This window comes from Taudactylus pleione, unplaced genomic scaffold, assembly GCF_031769625.1.
Source record: "Taudactylus pleione unplaced genomic scaffold, aTauple2 ptg000036l, whole genome shotgun sequence".
Lineage (NCBI taxonomy): Eukaryota > Metazoa > Chordata > Amphibia > Anura > Myobatrachidae > Taudactylus > Taudactylus pleione.
In genome coordinates, this window is record NW_028284438.1 from 8,472,338 (window position 1) to 8,494,272 (window position 21,935).

A 21,935-nucleotide genomic window follows, 5' to 3' on the forward strand; every position below is an offset into this window, starting at 1 on the left:
TGGAGGGGGCCCAATGCATCCTGGGATGAAAGACTTAACTGTGTGGTGCCCATGGTGAAGCCAAGCCTATACCCCCAAGGTATCCCTGTGGACCCGAAGGACTTTGTAGAAACAGTTAACAAAAGTTCTTACCATATCTTGTTTTTTTTTTACAATGAGCCTCCGGAAATGGGTAACAGGTCAAACGTTTCTGATGTTTATGGCGATTACCAGGCATCAAAAGACATCTCAGACTGATGTGTGGATTGAGGTGAGAACATAGGACGCTTAGCTGGTCTAATGGGCTTCTCACTCTGTAACATGGTCTGATGCGCAGTAGAGGTTGCTGCCAGACTCTGTACTGAGTTAGGGAAGACAACATTCACCCATGGTGGAGGTCACTTTAGCAATCCCACTGTGGGCATTACCACCCGCTGAGGTACAGAAGGGGTCTGCATATTTAGCAGTAGTCCCTGCAAGGAGGGAGGGCTGCTGTACCACCTCCATAGGAGAAACAGGTGGGACCGCCAGGCTGTCTACAATGGAGGGAGGCCAGTATCAGAGAAAACCACCCAAAAGGGGGCTTCTGTACTGATGTCAGGAACATGGTGGGTTATAACAACTCATACATAGCCCATCCTGAACCACATCCTCCTCATTGATAACTGCAGTACATAATCTGCAAGACTGTGACCCAAGTACAGAAATGCATCCATTAGCCTTGTCAGACATGTCTGCAGAGTAAATGATGCAGAATAGAGCACAAAGCAAAGTATAGATACCAACAGGGAGCAATATACTGGTCCTGTCTTATGCAAGCTGCAGGAACTAGTTGCCAAAATATGGTAGTCCAGCACAACAATTTGAGACCACAGAAATATTGAATATATATCTGAGGTCAGGTATGAGCTACCCTTAACACCTGTATTTAGGGCAAAAAGAGAGATGGTATAGTCATAGGATGACAGAAACAAAAACAAATTTGTGCTAGCACAAAATCACATACAATGCAGGACAGATGCTGCAAAGCAGCACTATACTCACTACACAGTATCAGTGTCTCATAGGAATTAGCACTATATACACACTGAGCCTGGAAGGGTACAAGACCAGGCACTGTCCTGGAAGAACTGCAACTGCACACTTAGAAAATGTCTGCCAAAGAACAGAGGGGGCATGTCCCAAGGAGGAGAGCATCTCAGGGAAGCCAGACTGCAGTGGAAAGGCATGCTGAGGGGGAGGAGCCGCTTAAACAGGGAAGCAGTCTCCCCTGGCCAGTTATTATGCACTGGTTTCTCCACATCCAATATGTCCCTGGTGGTCAAGTTGGAATGCTATCGCCAGAACCTGCATCCACACCCAGCACCTCCAGCGCCCCACCTTACCTGTCCCCTGAAGTCCAGGTCCACTCCGGGGGTCGTGGCTAGTGCTGACCCCCAGAACGCCCACCAAATACTGGCGGAACGGCAGCACAGACAGCCCACAGACAGTCTACTGCTGTGCGCTCTAGTCGCTTGTAGAAGGAACTAAATAAAAATTAAGAAAAAAGCTTTAGGGGCTAATGAACACACCACCCACCCACCCACCCCCTCTGCAAAATGGTGACCCGACTCTGACCGGGCACCAATGAAACTGAGGTGCCTGGCTCAGGGGCGGGATGTAGAGAGTGGACCCAGTGCATCCTGGAAGCTGAAGCTTTAATGGTGGTGCCTGGGATTGGTTCCCATCACCTACACCCCAAGGCCTCCCTGTGGAGCCTATGGACCCTGCAGTAGTAAAGTGAATTAAATGTTCTAAGGCATTTTATGTTCTGGAGGGGTATAAAGTCGCTTTTCCTCAATGAGTAAAATATTGTTACGCTAGAAGTCTTAGGCTTTAATGCAGACTCCAAGGGCTCAATACAACTTATTCCCACATACAAGTCCATTGCAACTGCTGGCAACAGAACTCCATCTCTCCCCCTCCCAATTTGTGGATTTTTGTTCTACCCAAAGGGGGGGGGGGCAAACAAAAAGCCACAAATTGATGGTACCTTAAGTGGGGCTTATAGCTGCACTTACTCACATCTGCAAGTAATTTGATTGAGCCCCTTTGCTTAAGATATTTGGCACCAAAGAAGATGTGTTGGTCAGGTGACATAGGTGTCCTGATTGTAGGTTTCTGTATAGTATGTATGGTCCAAGAGGGAAAGTGCAGGTCTCCAAAACAGTTCTGTTTTCCAAAACAAGTTCTAGTCTTCCTATAATTTTTTTATTAAAACAAAAAAAAAAAAAAAAAACTTTTGCTGTCTAGTTAACATTTATTGTCAATAACAGTGATGAATTTAGTTAAACAAATAATGCTAACTGCTTTGTTAATGCAGTCTGCAAACAGCTTTATAAAAGAGCTTTGATAAAAGGAATCTAAAAACAAGATTACAAATACATAAAATTTACAAAATGTAAAAACCATAAAAACCAACTTTGCTTCATAATTCTGTCGTTTAAATCAGTTTAAGGATACCCGATTGAGTTACAAAAACAAAGTCTTCCATCGTAGTAAAATATAACTGTACATCATGTGCTTTCTTCAATATACATTAGAAAAGTCCATCTCTTTGTTATGAAAATATAGACAGTGACTCTGGAGGATCAATTGTTGATGCACCATGATACCTGTAGAGAGTGGAAAGAGTTTATCTGGAATCTCACTTTATCTCAGAAGCATGGCAAAGCACTTAAACATTCACCGTACATCAGTACAGGTACTATGCGATTGTTATAATTTAAATTTTTACCAAACGGCCCTCAAATTGTATGTTCTTAAAATCCCAGATTAAACCCTTCCTGATTGTACTGGGTACTTAAATTATGCACAGTTAATAAGACATCTGCACAACATGCTATGAAGGCAAAATAATCTGATGAAGGGATCTTTCAGACCTCATGACACCAACAAAGTCCAATGTTTAAAAACCATGCAAGTAATCCCATTTATGGGGTCTACACCTAAAGCAATGACCAAGTACCATTTCCACCAAGGCAAAGTATGAATTAAGCCATATATTTGCATATATTTTGCTGCCAGGTCTACATCTAAAGACAGCATTTACAAATTGCAGTTCCAACATGTATTGCAGGGGTGGGGAACCTTTTCTGCCAAGGGAGAGACCAATATATAATAAAACCTATATAATCCATTTTAAATATAATATATAACATGTGCAGGCCCAGCTTCCTGCACATGACATCACATGGGGTGGCTACAATCACCAGTGATTACAGCAATGCTGTAAGGGCAGTGGTGTAACCATCTGAAGCGTCCTAATGCTGGCCATACACCTGCACGATTTCAGGCCGATTGCCCGATTTTCAATGAGTCATAAGATGGATCTTGTGAAAATCTTGCATTATTTTAGTAAGATAAGATCCGATGCACGCTCCCGCAGCTCCTATAATTGAATCTTATGATCAGATGTGCAGCACATCTTGTCCATTGTATTGTGTGCAGATCGTGATGTTTATTTTCTTCATGCGATCTATCGTGCAGCAATTAAAGCAATTTCAATGACAGTCTCCCTTATGAGACTGAGACACAGGATTGATCTTACGACAGATCGTGTGCCAAGAGTTGTTCTTTGTTGTAAACATGCTGCCGGGACTGCCAGGGAGCTCCGAGTCGTCGTAGGGAAATCTTATGATGAATCTGATCTTATGCCGGTTGTGTAGGTGTATGGCCAGCTTAAGGATGCTCCAGGCGGCACTGCTGCATATATTCTGGCTGCAGGGTGCAATTCTAGGCACCCTGCTAGCAAGAAGAGGTTAGCAGAAAAAAAAAAGCTCTGGCCCAGACCAAAATGATTCCAGGGGCCTTATACAGCCCCCAGGTAGGAGGTTCCCCATCCCTGATGTATTGTATATAGTTCTGCATAATAGAAACTCAGCTGCTTGTATTTAGATGTAGATAATAGGTCATAAAAGGTTATAAAGCAGTTGTGAGGTAATCAGAAACTGAAGTTGGCATCTTTAAATGCCCATTACTGTACTGGGTAAAGTTTAAAATGTAATGGCTTAGTGACTAGCTAGTGTGATAAACCAATGTATGTGATGTTTAAAGGACTTACTTTACAGTCTTATATTTCTCACGCACAGCCTGCTGCTGGTGATTTCCTGCAAATATGTAGGTCTGATAAAGATCCAAAATGCAAGATTTAAGACTTTCCAAAGAGTATCCAGTGAACTGGGCCAAAGATTCTGGCTGCAAATGTAGAAGTAAATTCAATTAAATGCATTTGGCATGTACATATAAGCTAAAGCCATTTACAAAAACAGTTTAAGACTTAAAGCAAATAGCAACTTTGTGGCTTTGGACATTTTACCCTTAGTTGTCAGCAGTTCTAGCTGTGGGATTAAAAAAATTGCATTTGTATTAAATGCAGGATATGCTTGCTCTTGCATTTAATATTGCCATTTTATCACATGACCAAAACTGCCAATGAAAAGCAGATTACTAAAATGGGCTGAGGAGTGTATTTATGGAGTTAAAGTAAACAGAAAGCTGTTACACAACCAATTTGGCACCAAGCACACCACTTTTAGCCAAGTGCAGCTATAACCTCCTCCCACCTCATTACCAGCCTCATTTTTGCAAACAATAGCATGTCTTCACAAAACAAGTAGTGAGCAAGAGGTAGGGATGGACATTGCAAAGTGAAGGTAATCGATGTTCCTCATTAGTTAGAAATTATTTTTCATTAGATATTTTTGCAATGACCATCCCTAGTAGGGGGCAGCTTCAGTTTAAGTATTACCAATACCAAATGTAAAATTTGGACAAACATTAACTCGATTGCTCAAGTTTAGCTTGGACAGCAATGCAAGGTAGCACAATACTTCTGTTGTGAGTGGGGAAATGCTGAGTCATTCAGCAAGTCCCTCAGACTTAAGGTCCCCACACATCAGGGACGAATCACAGCGATCGAATCCGCCGGTCAGAAATGCCGACGGGCAGACATCGATTATCTGTGATCAGTCGCAAGTTCGGTTAAACTCTACATGTTAAATTTCACCGGTCTGCCAAACACGATCATTTTTTGGTAGTGATCAGCATATCTGAAAAAAAAAAACACATGTTGGATTTCAGCGATCCGCCATCTCTGAAGTATGGGGGCCTTTACACAGATTTTAGCCACACTGGAGGGAAACGTTACCTGTTATAACAAATATTCACACTTTAATAGTAGTGCCCATAAGTCATTTACAAAAGAGGAAGACCTAAATTAGACAATTAAGACATACCCATGTTTCCTCATTAACGGTGTAGTTTGCGATGACAAAAGCTGATGCAGCAATGACAGATGGCAGATATTGGAGGAATGGATGTGCATCAATTAAGAAGAGTTCTCCAAGATACTGCAAATATAGAAGACAACTTCAGCAAGAATCAGAAACCGCAGAACTAGTATGTGCACGGTTTATATTTAGCTGACCTTTTAAGTTAGATGGCTTAACTTTAAACATAAGACATATGCACCAAAGTGCCATGGGTATGGAACTTTCATATAGGTCAAAATTCAAACATTTTGATTTTAGCAAGTTTTTTTTTGTAAACTGCTTACAAAAAGACTAGTAATCTTAATGAATACTTAAAGCCAATGCAAGCAGTCCAAGCCATGATACAGTTGGAATCTTTGTAAACTGAAGACAGAATGGATGTGGACTAACAAACTGAAAATTACAAAATGTGCCTTATAAACACCATTACCTAAAGCTAGAATATAGGTTTTAAACAGAAATTAGTGGCAAAAAAGGAGTTATGGTAGACTTACCTTTGTTAACTAGTCAAGTCCATAGGACTTAAAACATCCCCAATGTCTCCCTTTTAATGTTTTTTTTTTTTTTTACTACTATAGAGCGAGCAGCATTACTGTCCTCCGGACGTCTATGCTGCCACTCCATCACCCCTCAGTGGTGCTGTGACTCCTGCCCTCGGCGGGCTCCCAGGGACTTTGCTAGCAGGCAGCCGTGACAGGCAAGGCTGGTTACTGGTCAATATAGAAAAGTTATACATAAAAGTGCTACTCAAAATAGGATCAATTATTTATAATAGAATAAAGACTCTACCCATATCTCCATCTTCAGTTTATCAAACCGCCATATAAATTCAGTGTTTTCTTTTAGTGTGGTTGTATCCCATACAGCCTTGAGGAAGTATATTTGTTACACAAAACACGTTGGCAGCTGGGATTCACCTGCTCTAAACTATTGGAAACCTGGAACTGTGTGCGGCTGGCTAAACCAGAGGCTTAAAGGAAAAAGGATGGTTATCCAGAGTTCTCCCGTTTAAACTCTTGAAGTACCAAATCTGGTGCCAAATACTGTACGGTTCAAAGTTATACTTATTTGGATGATATGTTACTTTGGGTCATCCCATAGTGTTTTTATGCTACACAAATATTGTTTGTTTTATTGAGAACCATAAATAAAAAAATTGGATTTTTTATCTTGCTTGTATTATTAAACTGGAAAATATACTACACTATATTGCGTTTTTTTCCTGTCCTCTGTTTCACATATATCCTGGAGGATTATGGGATTTGAACCACACTAAAAGAAAACACTGAATTTATATGGAGAACTGATAAACTGAAGATAGGATTAATTGTAATAGAGATATGGGTAGAGTCTTTATTCTATTTTGAGTAGCGCCTTTATGCATAACCACTTTTCTATATTGACCATTTATTGGCTGTTCTTGGTGGGAATATTGGGTTGTACACTTTGGCAGCTTGCTTATCATTTATATGTGCGCCAGTGTTTGTTCATAAACTTCATTTTCTGTGCCAAGGCTGGTTACTGCTCATGGTAACCTGCCCTTTGGCAGTCTTACCTCCGGTCTCAGGGAACAGACCGGAGGTGCAGTGTGGGGACACTTGGACTGGCTGGGGGCTCCACTAGACCACCAGGATACATTTGGAGTGGGAGCCCAGTGGTTAAAAATCAGCCAGGGGAGGTCAGCACTCCCTTTATGCTGCCCCTCCTCGAGCTCAGTGCACCACGGTCTAGCTGCGCTGATACTCTCCCGCGCCCCCTCAGATCTCCGGCGACCATATTCTACAGTCATAGCTCTCAGGAAACGCTCGGTCCGGGCCCCTCACATACCTCTCCTTGGAGTCAGGTTATATAGCACTATAGCTTACCAGACACTGCGTCTGAGTAAATGACTAGTGCCCTGTGCAGCAATATTGTTTCTGCATTGTATGTGACTTATGCGAGCGCTGTGTAATTTCACTTCTGTCAGATTATGCCTTTCACTTTTTTCACTATAACCCTAACATACTGGTGTATACAGGGTCCACTGTACTTCACATCTACTTTTATTTGTGAAGGCTGTCATACTGTGTTAATGCATTCTGCTCAGTGCCATATTTTGTGCTGTGTTCCCCACAGCAGGTGTATCTAAACTAAGGCAGGGTCACTATTACATAGCCACTTGTATTTGTGAATAGCAGTTGCACATCGTGCGCTTTACTACCCTGCAACTATGTCTAGCAGAGGCACGGCTAGCAAGCAAGCTACTGCAGCTGTACTGCTCTTGCAAATCCTGTGCAGCAGGCTTAACAGAGGAGGATTTAATTTAGGATGAGCTATGTGCAACATGTTATAAGACACCAGGCCATTCAGCCCCTGCTCAGGAACCCCCCTGGGCTTCCTTCACACGTGTTGGCTACTGTAGCAGACCACCTAGCAGCCCTGGCACCAATTCCTCCTATAGGATTGTCACAACAGGTACAGGTGATACAAGTACCTCCTATACCTCCTCCAAGAGTAAACAAACTCACTCAGTTCAGAGTCTAGCGGCTACCTCCACAGCCTTTCAAAATATGTTACAAGGCGAGAAGCCCCTACCCACTAAAACTACTAAGCGTACTGTGCTATCCAGTCTATGCAACTCACATTCTGAGGTGTCATCTGAGGAGGCAGGAGACAGATCTCTCAGTCTCCCTCTGGGGAGGAAGAGCCTCAGTCTAAAATAAATGTCCTTGCTTTAGTGCGGGCTGTCAAATAAATTCTTCTGTTAGAAGAATTGAAATTAAAATCTTTAACATTCTAATTCATAAATCAACTTTACAGCAATAAGGATACAGATTAGGTCACTGTCTCAAGTCAGTTAAAGGCAAACTAACTTAATGATGTACAGCAGACATGGGTATAGCTGCATGGGATATAGTTGGCATCCTGGCGTGCAGAATGTCGTCAATCTAAATACCGGTGCCAAAATCCCGAAGTATAGTATTGGTAGTTACAGGAGTGGGAGGTTATGTTTAGGCATCGGGGAGGGTGGGTTAGTGCTAGCATACCTACCTATGGGTGTCAGGATTCTGACTGTTAAGACGCCGCTGTCTGTATTCTAATCAGCAGCACCCTGACCACCAGCAGCCCATACCCAACCCTAGTTGCACACACACGGCACCAGCAACTCCTACTTCAATGCAAGCAGTGCCATGTTACTGTATAATTCAGTGTGTGCTACATGGTTTATCTTCAGCACAACTACTGCCCCAACAAGACAATCTGGATATCATAGGATACTGTAGGGCCTACAGTATCCCATGATATCCAGATTCAGTCATGTGTAGACAACTTGCTCTGCAGAGAAACCTTGAAATTATGAGCTGCAGGGAGGGGAATGGTTGACCAGCAGGTATGGAAGCCACTGCAGCAGGTTACTAGGGAAAGGGGTCTCTGGGCATTGGTCATTATCAGCATCCACAGTGTGACCCCAAATGGTGTGGGGGTAGGGGCACATGCCATATCACTTACATTCTGATCACCACCCAACCTTAAAAAAAAAAAATAATATGAGATATGGTAAGAACTTACCTTTGTTATCTCTACGAAGTCCATAGGGTTCCACAGGATACCTTGGGGTATAGGTGTGACGTCAGTCATCGGGCACCATAGAGTTAAGCTTTCAGCCTCCCAGGATGCACTAGGGTCCCCCTCCAATACCCCGCCCCCGAGCCAAGGCATCTCAGTTTTGTACCAAGCCATAGGCCGGAGGAGGAGAAGGAAGAGAAAAAAAAAAGATCTTGATACACAAGAATCACATTCTCAGAGGGAGACGGAAAAACTGGTGACCAGAGCAAAGCCCATCTGCAGCACAGGTGCGACAGGGCGGGAGTCCTGTGGAACCCTATGGACTTCGTAGAAATAGAGATAAGGTGGTAAGTTCTTACCATCTCATTTTCTACTTCAGGGTCCATAGGGTATCCACAGGATACCTTGGGGATGTCCCAAAGCAGTATCCTTTAAGGGTGGGGACGCTCCTGTGCTGAAAGGAAAATCCGCCGCCCGAAGGAAGCATCCTGAGAGGCGAAGGTGTCAAACCTGCAATACCTCACGAAGGTATGGACAGAGGACCACGTAGCAGCCTTGCAGATCTGGACTGCAGAGGCACCACATCGAGCTGCCCACAAAGGACCCACAGACCTAGTAGAATGAGCCTTCAGAGAAGGAGGAACCGGCAGACCTTCATGAAGATAAGCTTCAGAAATAGCCATACGGATCCAGGCTGCCAAAGTTTGCTTGAAGCAGGCCAACCCTTTTTACGGAAGCCATAGAGGACAAACAAGGCATCCGACTTCCTAAACGAAGAAGTGCGGTCAACATAAGTCCTTAAGGCCTTCACAACATCCAAAGTGGCCTCACCCACTGAAAGGCCAGGTGAGTTAAAGGCCGGAACAACCATTTCCTCGTTAAAATTAAACTGGGTAACAACTTTGGGAAGAAATTCAGGACGAGTGCGGAGCACTGCCCTGTTCCCATGAAAAATCAAGAAAGGGGGTCTACAAGAAAGAGCCCCTAAATCAGAAACACGTCTGGCCGAAGCTATGGCCAGAAGGAAAACAGTCTTGGCTGTTAGCCATTTAAGATCCACTGAGCCCAGTGGTTCAAACGGCGGACCCTGGAGAGCCCTCAGGACCACAGCCAAATCCCAAGGCGCCACAGGTGGAACAAAGGGTGGCTGAATGCGGAGAACACCTCGCATAAAAGGTGCGCACATCCGGGATTGTAGCAATCCTACGGTGAAACCAGACAGGGCCGAAACCTGTACCTTCAAAGCAGCAAGGCGAAGCCCATGATCTAGTCCCGCTTGTAGGAAGGAGAGTATCCAAGACAGACGAAGCTCCCGCGGTGCATAACCTCTCGGTCGACACCACTGGAAGAACGTATGCCTCACGCGATGGTATATCCTCGCGGAAGACTGTTTCCGAGCTCGTAACATGGTACGCACTACAGAGCTGGAAAACCCCCTGGACCTTAACATGGCTGTCTCAACAGCCACGCTGTCAAAGACAGCCGAGTCAGGTCCGGGTGAAGACAAGGACCCTGCGACAGAAGGTCCGGTCGTAGCGGCAACCGTAGAGGATTGTCCACGGACAGACCCTGAAGGTCTGAGAACCAGTGCCGTCTGGGCCACGCGGGAGCTATCAACAGGAGCGTCCCTCCTTCCCGTTTGAATTTCCGGATTACCCGTGGAAGGGAAACCGGAGGAAACAGGTAAGCGAACCGGAACGTCCACCGGACGGACAGAGCATCCACCAGAGACGCCTTTTCGTCCCTTGTGCGAGACCCGTACACCGGCAACTTGTTGTGCCGGGACACCATGAGGTCGATCTCTGGAAGACCCCACTTGTCCACCAGCAGTTGAAAAACGTCCGGGTGCAGGGACCATTCCCCCGGATGAACGTCCTGGCGCCTGAGAAAGTCCGCCTCCCAATTTAGCACTCCCGGGATGAAGACCGCTGATATGGCCGGAAGATTGCGCTCCGCCCATACCAGGATCCGAGACACCTCTACGAGAGCCGCCCGACTTCGGGTTCCGCCTTGCCGGTTTATGTAGGCCATGGTGGTAGCGTTGTCCGACTGGACCCGCACTGGGCGACCCTGGAGAACCCGATGTGCTTGCTGGAGGGCACTGAAGACCGCTCGGAGTTCCAAGATATTTATTGGAAGCTCCGCTTCTGTCGGAGTCCACCTGCCCTGGAACAAGTGTGGACCCGAAACTGCTCCCCAGCCCCGAAGACTGGCGTCCGTTAACAGGACCCAATTTGGTACCCAAAATGGACGTCCCTTGTTGAGATGGGTAGTCTGCAACCACCAGGCAAAGGACAGGCGAACCTCCGAGGTGAGCACTATCGTCTGGGATTTTAGAGACTGAGGCAGCCCGTTCCACTTGGACAGGATCAGGTGCTGCAGAGGTCTGGAGTGAAACTGGGCATATTCCACCATGTCAAACACAGACACCATGGAGCCCAGTAACCTCATCGCCGAGTGTAGAGACACCCGGCGCCTGTGCAGACAACTGCGCACCCTCGACTGTAAAGCAGAGATCTTTTCCCCCGTCAAAGATCCTTTGCAGTCCCGAGTCCAATAAGGCGCCGAGGTGCAGAATCCTCCGAGACGGGATTAGAGTGGACTTCTGCCAGTTTATTAACCAGCCGTGCCCTTGCAGTAGCGCAATGGTCAGGTCCAAGTGGTGCAGAAGGAGCTCCGGAGATCCTGCCACTAATAGGTCGTCCAAGTACGGCAACATGCAGACCCCCTGCAGCCGCAGGGAAGCCGCCATGACTGCCATCACCTTGGTGAAAATCTGTGGTGCCGTCGCCAGGCCAAAAGGTAACGCCCGGAACTGAAAGTGGTCGCTGTGGATTGCAAACCTGAGGAACCGCTGATGGCGCAAAAGAATAGGGACATGCAGGTAAGCGTCCTGTATGTCCAATGACACCATGTAGTCCCCAGGTTCCAGCGCCAGAATGATGGACCGTAGGGTCTCCATCCAAAACTTCAGCACCCGCAAAGACTTGAGAATCGGACGATACGACCCATTGGGTTTCTGCACCAAAAAGATTGGAATAGAAACCCTGGCCCCTCTGGGAGAATGGAACAGGCACTATAACTCCAGCCTGGAGCATAGTGTGCAAGACCTTCCGCAGCTCCGTGGCCTTGTTCCGGTCTGATGGTAGACCAGTGGTGAAAAATCGAGCCGGGGGTCTGTGCCGGAAAGAGGGCATACCCGTGGGAGACCACCTCGAGAACCCAAGTGTCTGTCGTGGTGACCGACCAACACCGGGCGAACTGCAGTAGGCGGCCTCCCACTTTGGGATCCACCAAAGGGAGGCCCGGACCGTCAGGCCGCAGGCTTGTCATCTGGCTTAGGGGCCGGACGTCTGGTACTCCAGGTCTGCTTCCGGGGCTTGGCAGATTTCTTGGGACCAGCCTGTCGGGGAAAAGACTGGTTTGGGCCTGCCCTGGGCCCTATAAGACCGAAAGGACGATGGTCCTGAACCAGAAGGGACAGCGGCCGATGGGAGACAGGCCGATTTGCCTGCTGCCAGTGTGGCTACAATCTTGTCCAGATCTGGACCGAAGAGAACTTCTTCGTTAAAGGGCAACGCCTCCAAACCCTTTTTTGGATTCAGCGTCCGCCTTCCAGGATCGCAACCACAAGGTGCGACGCGCAGCCACCGCTGCTTTAGAAATTCGAGACGCCAGGGTACTAATGTCTAAGGCCACCTTGTTGATATAAGTGGCCGAATCACGGAGATTACCAATCAACTCCGCCTGTTCAGCCGGAATCGAAGGACGCCTCCAACGAATCCGCCCAGCGCTCCATAGCTCTGGCAACCCAGCAAATGGCCATAGCCGGCCACGCTGCCCCCCCCCCCCCCTGCAAGGGAATAAGCGGACTTCAGGCAGATCTCTACCTTGCGGTCCGTAGCATCCTTAAGGGAGGACATGGATGGCATTGGTAATGTGGCACAACGGACAAGACGTGTCACATGAGAATCCACTGTGGAGGGGGATTTCCACTTCGCAAAATAATTATCCGCGAACGGATAAGCCACCACCAGGCGCCTCTGCGGCTGGTATCACTTGCCAGGCTGTTTCCACGCCTCCTCTAAATGGTCCACCAACTGACCCGAAAGAGGAAAGACTGTGGAGTCACCCTTCACATCATTAAAAAGGCATACTTGGATTTAGCCGCTGGGGGAACTTCGTCCTCAATCACCAAGGCTGTGCGGACTGCCCGAATAAGTCCAGGAATATACACCTTGAACCTAGCGTCTGTCCTTAGAATGGAGAGGTTCCTGATCGTAAGGATCCAGAACCTCCCCATCATCAGACATCCCTTCGTCATCCTCATAAGGAGCCGACAGAGACGCCACCGGCCGTTTGTGGCCGCATCACAGACTCCCCTTGCAACACATCCGACAAGTGCTGTACAGAACTCGTCAGGGAGTTAACCCACGCCGGCTCCTGAGAAACTGGGAGAGGGGAAATAGGGAGACTGCAGGGTACCACCAATTGTCTTGGGAAACCCTGCATGGGTGACGACACCACTGATTGCTGGGACAAACCCATCTGCGTAAACGCGGGCTGCGGAGCTAACTGGCCCACTAAGGTTGTAAGCGCTTGAGCGAAACAAGCCCTGGGCGGCTCCTGTACCGGTGCTGTAACCGTAATAGGCCGCGCCATTGACAAACACTGGCGGCAGAGACCCTCCGCACTACCCTCCCCCTCCGCTAAAGGTACTTTACACGCAGTACACTGTAGCCGGAGAGGAAAGTCACTTTCAGACATGATGGTAGAAAGTGTAGAATGTGACCCCTCTCACCAATTGTTTTAAAAAGGCGAGAGACTACCCTGCAGCACCACACCGCAAGGGCTTTAGCAGAAAGAACAGGGACAGTAATAAGGCTGACAGTCAGAAATGGAAAGTACAGGCAGCAGCGCTAGCACAGTCACATACAATGCAAAGAAACTCAATTCCTGCACTAACCAGCGCTGATAAATCAACTACACAGACAGTCTGGTAGGACACAGCGCTGCATCCACAGACCTGACCACAGCGGAGGAGAGGTATGCGGGGGGACCCAGAACACGATGCCTCCGTCCAGACTTCCAGCAGCGTTCACCATGCGTTCTTGAAGATGGCCGCCGAGGAGCAGAGAGGAGGCTGGCCTGGGGGAGGAGCGCCACCACAGGGCCAGTTGGCATGTTGCAGAGAGGGCTGTGTGCAGCGGGGGAGGCTCCGGCTGTGAGACAGGGAAGGCGCACTCCCCTGGCATGCATTTAACCCCTGGGACGCCGCAGCGCTACCGCTCTGCTGCGGTCCGCTGTCCCAAGGGGGTAGTGGAAGCGCAGGTTATATACCTGGCTCCACGCTGCAGCCAGTCCCGAGGGAGCCCCCTGCCTGGGGACTCTGGACCATGTAACAGCGGGGGCCCACCGCGGGACCCTGCTGCTTACCTTGCTGTCCCCCTTGATTCCGGCCATGGTCCTGAACATCTGGGGTCACCGCTAGCTGTGACCCCAGATGCTCACCAGCATCCCCGGATCGGTACCGGTGTTCTGGTACCGGCGGGGGTGTAGGGAAGACAGCATGGACGTCAGGACTGACTGTCCATGCTGTACATCCAGATGTGCAGCCACAGTTGCATGAAGAAAACTTCAGGGGCTCTTAGCCCCCACTCCAACAGGTACACCCGACTCCGGCCGGGCATCAAACTAAACTGAGATGCCTTGGCTCGGTGGCGGGGTATAGGAGGGGGACCCTAGTGCATCCTGGGAGGCTGAAAGCTTAACTCTATGGTGCCCGATGACTGACGTCACCCCTATACCCCAAGGTATCCTGTGGATACCCTATGGACCCTGAAGTAGAAATCCTAGCGTGAACGCTAATATCTGGGTAACTTAAATGCTGGAAAGTACAGTGAAGTTAGGGAGAGACCCCCTGGACCTGAATGGGGTAACCATGTGGGGGATATACAAGGATGTTAACCATTTGTAAGAGCTTATTAAAAAAAAACAAAAAAACCCACCAGATTTATGTATGAACACGGTCACGTGGCAGGAGTCCTATTACATACAAATGTCTTCAACTTGGGAACAAGGGGTAAATTTACTAGTGAGTTAACCTAGAATCGGATTGTTGCTATGGACAACATTTCCACTTCTAAAAACTCACTTTAGTCAATATACCCCCTAGTGTCAACATAAATACAGGTCAAATATCAATTGTCTTTAGTTAATGCTGGCTCCAGGTATTTCTATAAGTGACTACATTGTTGAGAGCAGTTCTTTAAGCAAGCTAGTGTTCTATTTTTATTTTATAAAAAGGTAAACTCAGATAGTGGATAAAACCTGTAAGTACCAGAGCACAGGGAGAACCCACATTTCAACCAGCATATGTTGCAGCTCCAAGACTTACCATACACAAACTTTCCATTTTAGGGGACACAGGATGACGCCTGAAGTATTGATTGAGGTATTGTAGGGTTGTCGGTGCAGCAAGGTCAAAAGATAAAACTTTGAGCACTAAGTGTTCCATTTTAAGAACTTGTTTCTTGTTGTAAGTGTCATCTGTTATGTAAACAAATTCTGCTACTTCTGGTGGGTAGATTTCTTCAAACTTCCTAAATTACAAATCAGCTGTCAGAACACAAATCTTACTGCAGATATTTAAAACAGACTTAAAATTACTTACGAAGCCAAGAGCATAGCAGCAGTGCCAACCAATTGAAGCTTTCCACGTAGTACAGACATTGAAGACAGAAATCTGTCAATATAGTTTACAGCCAAGTACAGAGTCTCGTTTTGCAATTTGTACTCTTCACCCACTTCTACCAGCCAGTCAACAAGTATTGCACGCATGTTACTGGTTATGTCAGGCTGTTTCTGCATATAGCCAGTCTTTGGTTTGCACTTTATCTGTGGGAAAAAAATATTTATGAGTCTCATGATACCTATACATAAAATTAACATAATTGTGATGCTGCATGCAGTATTTGCTGCAGGAGACGCAATAGCTTAGGTAATAAAGTTTGAGACATTGCTTCTTTGGAGTTGCCTGCAGTTACTTAGGTGGCAGCACAAACTATCAAAGTGCCTTTACATCCAGGCAAACTGACCAGTATTATCTAGAAACATTAATTACAATGTGTAAATAGATTTCATGTGCTGCCTTCAGAACGGGATACAGTCAATATGCCGACAGACATCTGTCAGAAACCCAACGCCAGTATCCTGAAGGTAAGTAGCGGTGTTAGGCACTAGTGGGAGGGTTAGGCACTAAGGTGGGAGATTAGGTTAGGCTACCAACCGACAGGTGTCTGTATCCTGTCAGGATGCCAGCGTCTGGATTCTGACCGCCAGATTCCAGAGCGCCAGCATGCAGTACAAGTCTCCAGAACAATCCTTGTACAACGCCATAGGGATCCCAAAGCCATTTAGGCTGTTTGAATTATTACCTCCATTTCTCTTAGGTAAGTGTGAATCTCCTCTGCATAGTCCAGAACATCCTTACTATGGACTGGCTTTTCCTCCTCATCCACAATTGACATATCCATTGGGGAATCTTAAATATAAAAAAAAAGTCAGCAAGGTAAGTATATGCTCAGGAGTCAGTGTGGTATAAGATGTGCCATGTCATTCTCAGAAACTAATGCGACCAATCTTATTTTATCAATCTGGTGACAGATGCCTATTGATGGACCCCATTAGAAATACCTCAGGGTAATTCCCTGTTCTGGTGATGACTGGGTTATTGGATTGGCAAAAGCCAACATGGACAATCTCGATTTGCCATTTGAGCCAAAAAAAACTCAGAATTGGAGAGTCTAGGATTGTTAACATGTAGTATTTTGCCAATTCCCCATTAAATCGGCGATCGGAACCCACCAATCAGCACCAGCACAACAGGGGGATTTCCATTCAGATGTATGGCCTGCATAAGAGTACCTATAATGTACAGATGAGTAAGAAAAAAAAAAGTTATAGTTTTAGCAAATTTTTAAAGGAATTATTTTACAGCAAGCATACAGTTGGCACACTACCATTCTGATCAAGCCCAGAATACTTCAAAGGGTAATATACCCATAAAATGTAAGTCTGCCACATACAGTTAACCCAGTGGCTCCCAAACTTTCGAATCATGGCGACCTAGAGTATCAGCATTTTTTCCACGGCACCCCTGCGTCAAAAGTTTAAGAAATTCAGCGAAAAAGTAAAGTAAATTGTGCTTATATGTCATTCTTAAGGAGCCTATCCATTAGCAGATAATTGAACGATAAATCGTTCCTTGGTCAAAGTCATCTGCTAATGGATAGGCTCTGAACGATAAAAATGCACACTCCCTCGGCCAACAAATTTGGTCTTTTGTCTCTCCAACATGTTGGTCAATTATCGTTTATCGCTGACAGATATTAGAAATATCTGTCGTGGTATACAAAAAAATCGTTCAAGTGAAAATGAATAGAAAAAAAAAAAAAAAATCCACTCCCAGAATGTCATGCAATATCGTTCATAGTTTGCAAAAATCTGTCATGTACATGATAGATCTGTCACAGCAGCCCCAAGAATTTTCAAAAGATAAATCTTTTCTTTCAGAAAGATCTAATGGATAGGCCCCTTTAGCCTTTAAATCAATTCTAGAAGTAATGCATTTATAGTATGGACATTTACCTGCAAATACTTATGTTAAAGTAGTTTTTTATTTTATGGGTTAACTGTGGTTCCCAAATGGTGCTGTAGCACCCTGGGGTGCCTCAGGGCTTGCCTATTATAAAATAGGTGGACACAGTAGCCTTATCAAACCGCCACATAACTGAACGGAAGTCCACATAGCAGCATAGGACAGCTAGATTGTATAAATCAAGCACATTTGGGGAGATTCAATTGTTTTCACCTGCAGCTGATTGTGCTGGGTGCCTGACAGCAATTCAATTGTTGCTGTCAGGTCTACTACAGCCACAAAAGCACATTTCTGCTGGCAGCCCCCTGGGCAGGCAAGCAGAAATGTGCAATAAGTCAGCACTTTGAGTTCCCAAAGCAGGACTTTAGATGGGTTTAGCAGTTTTCCACAGCTAAACCCTGCCCATTTAGGCACGACCTGCAGGGGCACCCAAGAACAATTCAATACTGGTATCCCATGCCAAATCACCACACCAAAAAAAAGAGTAACTTTTCAACCCAACCATCTCAGATTGCCATGAAATTTGGTAGGATTGTAGACTGTATAAAGTAACCTTCATATGTAAAATTTTAGCCCTAGTGCTACACAGTGGTCATGCTACAGGGTTGCAAACATCAAAGTGTAAAATTTATGCTTGCAAGGTAAGCTAAAACAAATCCTAACTTTGCTTCTAATTGTGGTAGAACCTTCATGTTGGTTTAGAAACTAGGACCATATTTAAATATAGAACTATATTTTAAATGCCACATCATGTGACCTTTGACCTTAAATATCTAAAAAAAAAAAGTGTATGTTTAATTTTTTTGTACATAAAGTATGTTATACACTTAAATACAATCTGTTTGTTATAAGTTTCATTTTGGGAGCAGGAATAAAAAAATATTACTAAGTACAGCAGTTGAACCCTTCTTGCACTAACCATGCAACTGGCAAGTTGATACTTGTCTTAGTATGTTCTAGGGATGGCCATTGGTAGTTTGAACACAGTATCACTGAGAGTTAAAATTTTACATATGAATATTACTTTGTTGTCCATCATCCGACCAAATTACATTAAAATCTGAAACGGTCAGGTTGGAAGCTGTGATTTGGCATGGAATGACCCTAGGAGATTGGGGGAAGTAAATTGTGAAATTGCACAGTTAGTGTACTTGTAGCATGCTGAATAGGCAATTTAAATATGCTTTAGTTATTGGCTTACCATAACTTGCATTCACTGGCATTTGTATAGGTGCCAGTGGCTGTCTTTGTCCAAGAGAAATGACAACTGCATTAAGCTGCTTAAGGTGCTCATCAAATGCAGGCTTTTTGGATGCCTGGTGCCTCCTGTGACTTGCACAGTCTGGCTCATCAATATGGATAGTAAAACTAGACTGTTTCCCCACAGCTTTTCCAGTTTGGATGTTGCCATAATTCTCATCATTGATGCCCAACGGATTATGTGCAGTCAGAACCTAAAAGGGTAAAAGCAACATTAAGCATTTTCTACAATGAAATACTCCACTTACCATCACCAAGTAAAAACAAAAAAAAACATATTTAGCAATTTTTTGGGGGAAACTGTTTACATACTCCAACATGAGAGTTAGTTATATAGATAGATATATACACACACAGCCTACTTAAATGTATTTTAGACTGTTTCATAGCAAGTATCCTAGCATCAGAACAGCACTGTAATTAAAACTTTAAGGCATGCATCCATACGCCACTACTACAAGAGAACAAGCCTAAGCCAGACACACTGCCAAGATATCTGCACAATTTGGCCAAATCAAAATCTCACGCAGTGTGTATGCACTATTTGCACACTCCCACGGTCACAAACTATCATACGATTGTCCATACTACAGGGCAAGTCACATGATACCGCATGCAGCACCATACATATTAGTGAAGAACAAGTAATCAGTGCATCGTTCATTAAATTGTGTAGTAGCAATCATGAGATGCCAAGGGTGAAGGCAAATCACCATGGACATCGGCACACTTGCTGGTCGACCAGGTGTGTACACTAAACAGGTGTACCCAGCAATGTCACCGACAATCACAGCACTGACGGCCCAACATAATCAAAAAGTCCATTCACACTGGGTGATCTGGTGCCAGACATGCCACAAACCCATGCATAATGCTGCATGGGATTGTCAGCCGCATTGCCTGATCTTACATGCTGCACACAAGATCAGGCGTTGAGGCGACAACCCCACAGGAACACACTATAGGATGTAGTGCAGACACTATACATATTTTAACAATTCATCATACCAGTGTCAGAAACGGCCAAATCATTAAATATCTCATGTAGTCTGTAGGGGACTTAACAAGCCAGATATTTTGTATGAGAACAATGCATCAGGAGTGCCTTGGCATATATAAGGGGATGGAGACTGCACTCAGACACTAATGAGGTCAGTGCAGTACACTGAGGCTGCTGTCTGCTCAGCCACACTCAAGGGCCCATTTATCAAAGTGTATTTGAGGTATAATCCCCAAAGTTTACCTCAAATACCAAGTATCCCCCATATGTATTGAGGGACCGCATCCCTCCATTGCCGCATCACCCATAGGTTTCTATGGGGGACACAATGCTGCCAAATTTACCAATATCCAGAATGCAATGCATTCCAGATATTGGCCCCCACAGCAAAACCACAGGACTGCACATGCACAACACCCCCTACACTGGCTGGCAGCTCTCCAGATACATCACAGGGATGGGCCAAAAGGATCACTTTTTGTAATGCAAGCATGGGCATTACTGGCATGCCAATGATCACATTGTAAAAGCAATCATTGATAAATGGGCCCATCAGAACCTTAAGGTGCCCACACACATACCGATCTGCACACGGTCCCACGATGTGTGCGATTTCCCCTGAACTCTCAACCGGCAGCTCCTACACGATTTGGAGTAAAAAGCATCCAATCTGACTTAAGATCTATCTTGCATCTTAACTTTTTTTTTTCCCCCCCAGTGCATTGTGTACCAGATTGTCAGATCTGCCCTACTGCACAGCAGATCTGACGATGCAATGTGCGACCAGCGGGGATGCGCATCGTGATAGTGAGTGGGGACTCACGATTTTTCTCACAATTTTACACGATCTGTTGTTCCAATGTGTCAGAATCAGCAAGATCGTGTAATATATCTGTGTGTGGGCAAATTTAGTCACATCTTACATCTGTATGAAATGGCAACCAACAAAAAAAAAAACATACGAAGTCAGGCATGTAGCAGACGTCTGTGTCTAGAGACAGGTGGTAAGGTTATCTATTGAACGCATGCTAGTGCACAGAACAGGGGAGGGCAGGGTGACAGGGTACATGGAGATCCGGGGGAAGGGCACATTACACGGACACCTCTTGAGGATGGAAGTGGCGGGCTAGATGTACAGATGAGGGCGCACCGTACAGGCCAGCGTTACCCCGTCCCACAGAAGCGACAATAAGAGCGGTGAGGCAGCATGCATCATGGCAGTGTTACATGCAGGGATGTCACCGCCAGGCCCAGTACATACCGGCGCTGGCTGCTGCTGCTTGCCTCCTCTTGCCGGTGCTCGGGACCTCCGGTTCTCATGCAGCACCCCCAGCACGGTGCGGCCTCCCTGTTGGGCAGGCTGCCCGGCCACATGCTTTCGCGGCTGCACATTCTCTTGGTTCTCATCCCGCAGCACGGCCTGCGACATCACGGACACTTGCTTCTGGCGAGCGAGGCGGAAAAACACCGGAGGAAGGACCCGGGTGAGAGGGGTGTGCTAAAACGCACGGCCCCGGCCCGGTAGGAGAAAAGCACAGCGCACAGTCCTGCAAAAGGGAAGCTGCTCTCACCGTACCGCTTCCAGCCGGGGCTACTACTACCGCCGTCGCTCTATACTCTGTCTCCCGTACAATGATAATCACTAACCAATACCCTACCCACTGCCGCAGCGTACTCAGTTCAAGTAGCCCGCGACTATTGAAATCAGCCAATCGCAGCGTAGCGCGGGCAGACGTCACAAAGGCTACGGCGGCTGGCAGGGACAAAAGAGAAGACGAGGCGGAGTCACAGCTGTTCGTGACGTCAACACCGGCGAATGAGAAGTGTGACCAGTGACCACAGTGAGCTGCTGTTGTCTGTACTCCGTATGTGCAATTGTGCACTGCATCAGCCATGTACTTGACACAAGGGGCAACTTCTGCCCGCCAGGTGCACGTACTGGAGACCACATGATATAGATATAATAGGGATTTCCTGTTTTTCACACAGCTAGTGGGCAGTAGTTTGCTATTATAAATGTTAGTTTTGTCTGTTTTTTTATATGAAAATTTTGTATAATGTTTTCTACTTTAATACAATTTCAAGATCTGATGGGCTGACATATCGGATCCTGGGTATACGTCAGAACGATGTAATAAACACCAGTATAATCACTCGCAGTTCCCCTAAGGGTGGGGAC

At 46.1% G+C, this 21,935-nt stretch overlaps 1 protein-coding gene across 1 annotated transcript; it reads right to left on the minus strand.

Annotated features, from left to right (window-relative positions):
- Positions 1 to 1,925: 1,925 nt before the first annotated feature.
- On the minus strand, positions 1,926 to 21,462 carry CCNA2 (cyclin A2). Its single transcript, XM_088452236.1, has 8 exons — positions 21,018 to 21,462; positions 18,698 to 18,950; positions 16,274 to 16,380; positions 15,511 to 15,734; positions 15,235 to 15,439; positions 5,256 to 5,369; positions 4,082 to 4,215; positions 1,926 to 2,633 (listed from the first exon to the last, which is right to left on the minus strand). The coding sequence occupies exons 1-8, from the start codon at positions 21,183 to 21,185 to the stop codon at positions 2,579 to 2,581; spliced, it is 1,260 nt and encodes a 419-aa protein (XP_088308362.1). The 5' UTR covers positions 21,186 to 21,462; the 3' UTR covers positions 1,926 to 2,578.
- Positions 21,463 to 21,935: the final 473 nt, after the last annotated feature.